The following is an 8,498-nucleotide window of genomic DNA, read 5'->3' on the forward strand; positions in this document are numbered from 1 at the left end:
AAAAAAAAAAAAACAAGGCTTGAATTTTTCTTCAGTTCCCCCAGCTTGAGAGATGCTGAGCGTGTTCTTCCTTTTTGGTTTTCTGAGTACAGATCTTTGCACATTTTGTTGTAATATTTGACACTGTCTTTAGCTAACCTTTGAAATTTTCTGTTCAGCTCTTGTACCTCCTGATTTCTTCCATTTGCTTTAGCATTTCTACACTGGAGAGCAAGTTTCAGTGTCTCTTCTGACACCCACTTTGATCTTTTCACTAGACCACAAGGTCAGTTCAAACAGCAAAGCTGGCAGTTCAAACTCACCAGCTGCTCCTTGCAAACCCTATACAGAGTCGCTATGAGTCAGAAAACCAGACTACACAACATTAAATAATAATGACATTATGCTGAGTGAAATCATTCAGCTTCAAAAAGATAATATCGCATGAGTCCACAATTATAAAAAGTCAAAAAAAGGTTTTCACACTAACAGAAGCATTCCTTACACTAGCAGGCATATATGGTCCTGCTGCTGACCACGCTGGTCACCGACAAGGGGAAGTGGGGGAAAAACACCAATGAAGTTGTGAACTAAGTCTGATCACATTCAATAGACTCCTGTAACCTGGATTGAGACCTGTTTAATCAGCAGTATGACAAGACCTGGGGACTCCTGGGCCCAGGGGCAGGGACATGACCCCAGAGGACTAGAACGGAGTGTGACGCATCCAGCTGATATGAAGTGAGGGGAGATGCTCAAGAACACCCACACTTGCAAATAGTACCCATTTGACCTGGCATCAATAGCTGGATGATCAAAACACTACTAGAGGAAGAAAGAGGGGAAAAAAAAAAAAAAGTAACCCACTACAAGTGAATGAATTTGACCTATGCTTGTGGATGCAGTATGACAAATGAGCAGACAAATCTCTACAGTGAGGATCATTCCCACCCCCATGGTACACAGGATCGACAAGGATGGGGAACTTATACATTAGCTACTCAAAATGGGGTGACTACAAAGGCAAGAAGTGATTGGCTTATAAGCTTTCAATAGGGAACTTAGCTCCAGAGGACACAAGGAAAGGTAGAATGTCCAATGAATTGTTTCCAACCTGTCTGGATGGGTTTGATAAAAGGTGAGAGGGAAAGGACTCCTGTGGTTCAATAGGGAATGATTGTTATCAGGTCTGACAGTGAGTGTTGGAAAGGTAAATGTAAATGTTTGGTAACAAAAGGAAGAGAGTGGCTGATTCTGCAGTCCAGGAAGCGGATCCCTGGAACCACCAAGGGTGAAAAGTGATGTGCAGTGACACTATGGATGGAGGTAGAGGCAATGATGTGGAGAGGAGTGGCTGGGGACTCTGAACTTAGGGAGGGAGAGGGGTGTGATGATGCATGCAGGGGGTTGTGATCATTGGAATGAAACAAAATATGATAGGATGAATGTAAAGATAATGTTCACCCATGTAAACTAACACATAATTCACAATAAAAAGTAAAAAAAAAAAAAAAAAAAAAAAAAAAAGAAGCATTCTTTGTGGCTATCAGGGGTGGGAGGAAAGTGGGAGTAATTTACTAGCTGATGGTTGGTGGTTATGTGCCATGGAGTCAGAACCAATTCATAGCGACCCTGTACAGGGTTTCCGAGGCTGTAAATCTTTACGGGGGGCAGAACACCTCATCTTTCTCCTGTGCAACAGCTGGTAGTTTCGAACTGCTGACCTTAAGATTCGCAGCCTGATTTGTAACCACTGTGCTACAAGAGCTCCTAATTTACTAGCTAGAAATGTGTTAACCTGGGTGAAGGGGAAAGCAATGCACAGTAAGAAGGAGGTCAGCAAAACAGAAAATGATGGGGAGGACACGGGAGGAGGGCAAGAATTAAGGGCAACAGAGGGAAATACTGTTAGATACATAACCATGCAATAATGTTATCAGAAACCCTATACAGGGTCACTATGGGTCGGAACTGACTCAACGGCACTTCACAACAATAACAGGTAGATATGGACTCCTGGTGTGACACTGTGGGTTAATGCGCTGGACTGCAATGTCGGTTTGAATCACAAAGTCGGTGGTTCATGCTCACCAGCTGCTCCTTGGAAACCCTACACAGGGTCGCTATGGGTCAGAACTAACCTGACGGCACTTAACCACAATGACAACGAGTGAATACATGGATAGACTCTCAGGCTGAGCAGGTGTGAGAGTGAGAATGAGATCTGACAGAGGGTTATTTGTACATGGATATTTACGTGTTTACCTGGTATGGCCCTTATAGGACCTATAGGATAGGCACTAGGTTGCTACAAAGCTGGAAGTTCAAACACATTAACCACTCCTAGAAACCCACAGAGGGCTAATATCAGATGGAATCGACTCAATGACACCCAAGTTACCTAAACTGCAAACTTATAAATCAATGTGATGGAGTATACAGGGGGTATTCCAAAACACTTAATTATGCTCATGAGGAACCTGTACATAGACCAAGAGGCAGTTGATCAAACAGAACAAGGGGATACTAAATGGATTTCAATCATCAGGAAAGGTGTACACCAGGGTTGTATCCCTTCACCACACTTATTCAAATAATCAAATAATAAAAAAGGCTGGATTATATGAAGAACATGGCATCAGGATTGGAGGACGACTCATTAATAATCTGTGATATGCAGATGATACAACCTTGATTACTGGAAGCAAAGAGGACTTGAAATACTGATGAACTTCAAAGACTACAGAATTCAGTAATGATTGTACCTCAATGTAAAGAAAACAAAAATCTTCACAACTGGACCAATAAATAACATTATGATAACTGGAGAAAAGACTGAAGTTGTCAAAGACTTCAGTTTGCTTGGATCCACAATCAGCACTCATGGAAGCAGCAATCAAGAAATCAAATATAATCCATTAGGCAAATCTGCTGCAAAATAGCTCTTTAAAATGTTAAAAAGCAAAGACATCAATTTTAGATCAGTGCACCTGACACGAGCATTGAGATTTTCAATCATTTCATATGTATGTAAAAGTTGGACAAATAATAAGGAAGACCATAGCAGAATTGATGTATTTGAATTATGATGTTGGAGAAGAACACTGAAAGTACCATGGACTGCCAAAATCTGTTGGAACTATATAGCCAGAATGCTCCTTAGAAGCCATTTTGGAGAGATGTCCTCTCTCATACTTTGGACATGTTTGCAGGAAGGACCACTTCCAAGATGTTATCTTGGTAAAATGGAGGGTCAGCGGGGGGAAAAAAAAAGTTGGGTACAAACATGAAGGATCAGTAGTTGGAAAATATATCCAATAATAGAATGATGGTGGAAATCGCTTGATAAAATTTGGAAAACCAATAACTTATTCATTGAAATTCTAGTCAACATTTTTGTTTTGCTTTCTTGTTCTCCTGGTGTGACACTATAGGATCAGCACTGGACTTCAAACCACTGAGTCAGCAGTTCAAACCCAGCAGCTCCTTTGAAACCATATGCAGGGTCACTATGAGTTGGAACAAGCTTAATGGCACTTAACAAGGACATGGGCAAAATACTGAATGAAGCAGAAAGCATCAAAAGAAAAAAGAAGGGATATAGTCAATGTATCAAAAAGAATTGGCCGGTTTCAATTATTTCAAGAGATTCCACATGGTCAAGAGCCAATTAAAGGAAGAAGTCCAAGTTGTACTGAAGGTACTGGCAAAAAACAAGGAGATGAAGAATGGTTTAGAATCAGGAATAGGGTATGCAAAGGCTGTAATCTTTCATCATACCTATTAAATCTGTATGCTGAGCAAATAATCTGAGAAGATGGATTATAGGAAGAACATGGCTTCAGAATTGGAGGAAAACTGATTAATATCCTGTAAGGAGCTCTGGTAGCGTAGTGGTTACGAATTGGGCTGTGAACCTTAAGGTCAGCGGTTCGAAACTACCAGCCGCTCCGCGGGAGAAAGATGAGGCTTTCTACTCCCGTAAAGATTTACACCCTCGGAAATCCTGTACAGGGTCGCTATGGGTCGGAACCGACTTGACGGCACTTAACAACAACAACAACAATATACAGATGACACAATCTTGCTTGCTGGACACAAAGACTTGAAATATTTACTCATGAAAATCAAAGAAGTTGCACCTCAATATAAAGAAAAAAAAAATCCTAGCAACTGGATCATCTTAATAAACAAGACAAAAGATTGAAGTTGTTAAAGACTTCATTTTGCTTGGATCCATAATCAACACCCATGACAGCTGCAGTTAAGCAACCTAATGATGCATTGCACTACACAAATCTGCTGCACAAGCCCTCTGTTAAAATGTTAAGAGAGCAAAAATGTCACTTTGAGGACTAAGGTTCACTTGAATGAAGCCATGACATTTTCAATTACCTCATATGCATGTTAAGAGTTAGACAAAGATCGTAGAAGAATCAATACATTTGAATTATGGTGTTGGAGAAGAATAATTAAAGTACCATGGACTGTCAGCAAAACAACAAAGAAATCCTTAGACGTGAGGATGGTGAAACTTTGTCTCTCTTTGGACATGTTATAAGAAGGGATCAGTCCCTGGAGCAGGACATCATGCTTGGAGGAACAGCAAAAAACAAGACTACCTCCAACAAGATGGCCTGACACTGTAGCTGCAACAATGGGCTCCAGCACAACAACCATTTTGCTTTGTTGTTGCTATGAGTCAGAACCGACTCAACTGCACCTACTCACAAAAATAAGGAGAACACTACTAGTGAGATATGCACACCATAGAATGGTCAACCACTTGAGATCTAGGGGCAGCATTTACACAAGGACTAGTTCAGAAGCCTTGAGAAAGGAGTTAGGAACTGAACAAAGTAACAGAAATAGAAGTGATAATAAGAAATGTTACACTGACAGGACAGCAATTAATAAGATGAAACTAACTGTGTATGATCTGTTGAATGCTGAACTGATGATCTGAACTGTAAACCTTTACCAATTCACAATTAAAGCTTTTAAAATTAATTAATTAAAAAAATAGTACATGTAATTGGAAGCAAATCAGATCACAAAATGGAGGATGACTACATCATTACATAACTGACAAACTGAAAATCTCGGCCCAAACTAGTTGACATATAACTGTAATTATCACAGCCAATGTTATTCTTACATAACTTGGCATTCTTTATGTCAGATGTATGTTAATACACACAGTAGTTAAATAACACATTTTTAACTAATGTAAATGTACATATAATATGGGATAAATCAGTTTTGTGGCATACCACAGTCTATGTATTCTGAAAGGAGCGTATGTATGGGTGGTATACTTAATTCATACTACCCTGACACATGGTCTGAAGGGGACAAGTTTTAAAGCTATACAATATATCTCCTTATCCAACAGGTCTGCATGACTATCATTTTAACTGCTAAATTGATATTGAAAATATAAGAGCAATCTGAAGCTAAAAGTTGAGATAAGACTCATTACAACAAAACTGGAGACCGAAATATCTGCCCTGTAATTTCATTCAGAAATACCAAACATATATATTAAGTCTAAATCATAATTTCTCATAACCATAGATATAGTACCTTTCCTAATTATAAAATTGTCATTATCTTAATGAATTTCCCACCAAGAACAAGTTATGCTAAAGGAATCTCAATTCTTGCTGCTTTAGGAGATAGCTGATGAACTCTTCTGTGAGATACTTAAGAATACAATGGCGAGGAGCAGGGTATATGGTGGTGATAGCAGTTATGTGTGGTGGAGTTGGTTCTGACTCACAGTAACCCAGTATAGGGTTTCCGAGGTTGTACATCTCTACAGGAGCAGAAAGCCGCATCTTTCTCCTGCAGAACAGCTGGTAGTTTCTAACTGCTGACCTTGAGGTTAGTAGTCTGACTTGTAATCACTATGCTTTCAGAGTTCCTTGCAGGGTAGACAGATGATATGATACAGTGGCTAAAAAGCATTTGGCAAGTTTGGAGTCCTGCACTTAGGAACATTCTCAAAACTCAACCTCAAAATACTAAAAATCAACTTGAATCCTGAGGTCTAGTCCAGCTGTCCAATAAAAATAAGCTAGCCACAAATATAAAGTTTTCTAGCAGCCATCTAGGAGCTCTGGTAGCGTAGTGGTTACGAATCGGGCTGCGAACCTTAAGGTCAGCAGTTTGAAACTACCAGCCGCTCCGCGGGAGAAAGATGAGGCTTTCTACTCCCGTAAAGATTTACACCCTCGGAAACCCTGTACAGGGTCGCTATGGGTCGGAACCGACTCGACGGCACTTAACAACAGCAGCCATCTAGGAGTCCTGGTGAGACACTGCAGGATAAGAATTGGACCTGCAGTCTTGTCGTTTCCCACCCCTGCTATACAGGGTTCCATGAGTCAGAACCGACTGATAGCACTAAACAAGTGGTGGTGGTTATGTGTGTGGAGTCGGTTCCGACTCATAGCAACCCTGTTACAGGGTTTCTGAGGCTGTAAATCTTTACAGAATCAGAAAGCCTCACCTTTCTCCCATGGAACGGCTGGTAGTTTCGAACTGCTGACCCTGAGGTTAGCAGGCTGATTTGTAACCACTACGCTACCAGAGCTCCTTAGCCATATTAAAATGTAAAAGAAACAGCTGAAGTTAGTTTTAATATATTTAATTTAATATATCAAAGGAGCCCTGATATGGTGCTATAGGATTAGTACTGGGCTGCTAACGGAAAGGTCGGCAGTTCAAACCCACCAGCCACTCCTCAGAAACACTATACAGGGTTGCTGTGAGTTGGAACCGGCATGAGGGTACTTAGAAATGTTATTTCAATGTGTAGTATAAATATTGGTGTCCTGGTGTGGTACTGTAGGATAAGCATTGGACTGCCAGCCACAAGGTCAGTGGTGCAAACCCATCAGCCTCTCCTCAGAAACCTTATACAGGGTGGTTATGAGTGGGAACTAACTTGAAAACACTTAACAATATGAAAATTGAAAATATTTAAAAGCTTTCCCTTTTTCAGACTCAATCTTTGAAATCTCGTGTGTATTTTACATTTACTGCTTTTAAGTGCCACCGAGTTGGCTGGACTAGTTGGCTAACCTGTATAGGGTTTTCACGGAGAAATTGTTGGGTCAGAAAAAATGACCTTGTGGTTATCAGTTCTGTGCTTACCCACACCAAGACTCCTTTACACTTGCGTCTTGTTCAGTGCTGTTGCAGCGCCACGTCGGGACTTCTGATTACACATCTCAATTTGGCTAGTCACATTTCAAGTGCTCAATTTCAATAACTGTGGCTGCCGTTGTAAGCAGCACAGATCTAGACAAATCAGATCTTCTTAGGTGCAGAGATGTGGCAGGTTCAATTCTCAAAGAGGAAGTAAACACTTCCCCAAATGACCCTCATACACACTTTATCTTAAGACTGTAAATTAATTTTCAAACAAGATCCCTTTTCAAAAGGTCAACGTTTTAAAAAGCCTTCTTCCAGGAAAGGAAGGCCATTTCTGTAAAGTGAGCTGTCACGTCAAAAAATACGTCCAACTGATGGCTACCACATTGGTCACCCTCTTTACAAGTCAAGAATTCTAGACTAACGTTAAACAAGGAGCTCTGGTGTGGGGCTCTGGGTTAATACGGTTTGAGCCACAAGGTCGGCGGTTCAAGTTCACCAGCTGCTCCTTAGAAACCCTATATAGGGTCACTATGGGCCGAAACCCACTCGATGGCACTTAACAACAATCCTTAAACCAAGGACGGTACTACACCTTCCTCTGACATTTGTCCTTGGGTTAAACCTAACAGCGGCTCGGGTCAGTGTCCACGCTCCTGTCCCTTCTGACACGTTACAGGCTGCCGCACTGACTCCTGCCCACTAGTTTAGCAATGCACTCTCAGCCCACTGGACTCTCCCAGAAAAGGCTGCCAGAGGCGGGCTCTGGATTCCGCTGGGTGAGGCCTGAGGATCAGTGCCCGCTTCCCGCCAGTGGCCCCCGTGACCCTGGTTTTCGAACTCTAGTCTAAAGCAGGGCGATAGTTGCTTCCCGAGGCTGTGTCCGGGAAGGAGCGGCCCCTCACCGCTCCCCCGCCCATCAGAAGCACCCAGCCCGCGCTGGCCCCTACCTGGCACTGCACGGTCCCCCAGTTTCCCCTCGGGGTCCCTGCGCGCCCCGCCCCGTCGTCGCCTCCGCCCCTCTGGGGCAGGGCACCCCGGGGCTCCTCCCCCGGCCCGTTGGGCCGCACGGGCAGCTCGCCGGTCTGCAGGCTGCGGGCCTCCTCATCAACTGGGCCGCCGGGAGTACTGCTGTCCCCGTCATCACGGCGTTTGCTGGGCGAAGCCATAGGCTCGGTCATGGACCCTGCGCCGACTTTGCGCTTTCGGGACAGTTCTGGCACACCGAGAAGAGGCCCCGGATGTGCGGTCTCCTGTGGCGGGGTCCAGAGCGGCGGCTCCTCGGTGAACCCAGAGAGCAGGAGCCGCTTCCAAGGCACGTGGAACGTCAGCGGCTCTGCCGCACGCCGCTTGGCCAT

The 8,498-nt window shown here is 43.0% G+C and overlaps 1 protein-coding gene across 1 annotated transcript in view; it reads right to left on the bottom strand.

The window, feature by feature from the left end:
* The window catches only part of LOC102825805 (chromosome unknown open reading frame, human C9orf40), a 14,828-nt gene extending 6,330 nt beyond the window's left edge, over positions 1-8,498 (bottom strand). The window contains exon 1 of the mRNA XM_006834924.1: positions 8,091-8,498. Coding sequence (XP_006834987.1) covers positions 8,091-8,498 — 408 coding nt within the window. The remainder of the gene's footprint in view (positions 1-8,090) is intronic.

The sequence above is a fragment of the Chrysochloris asiatica genome, unplaced genomic scaffold, assembly GCF_000296735.1.
Source record: "Chrysochloris asiatica unplaced genomic scaffold, ChrAsi1.0 scaffold00014, whole genome shotgun sequence".
NCBI classification, from domain to species: domain Eukaryota; kingdom Metazoa; phylum Chordata; class Mammalia; order Afrosoricida; family Chrysochloridae; genus Chrysochloris; species Chrysochloris asiatica.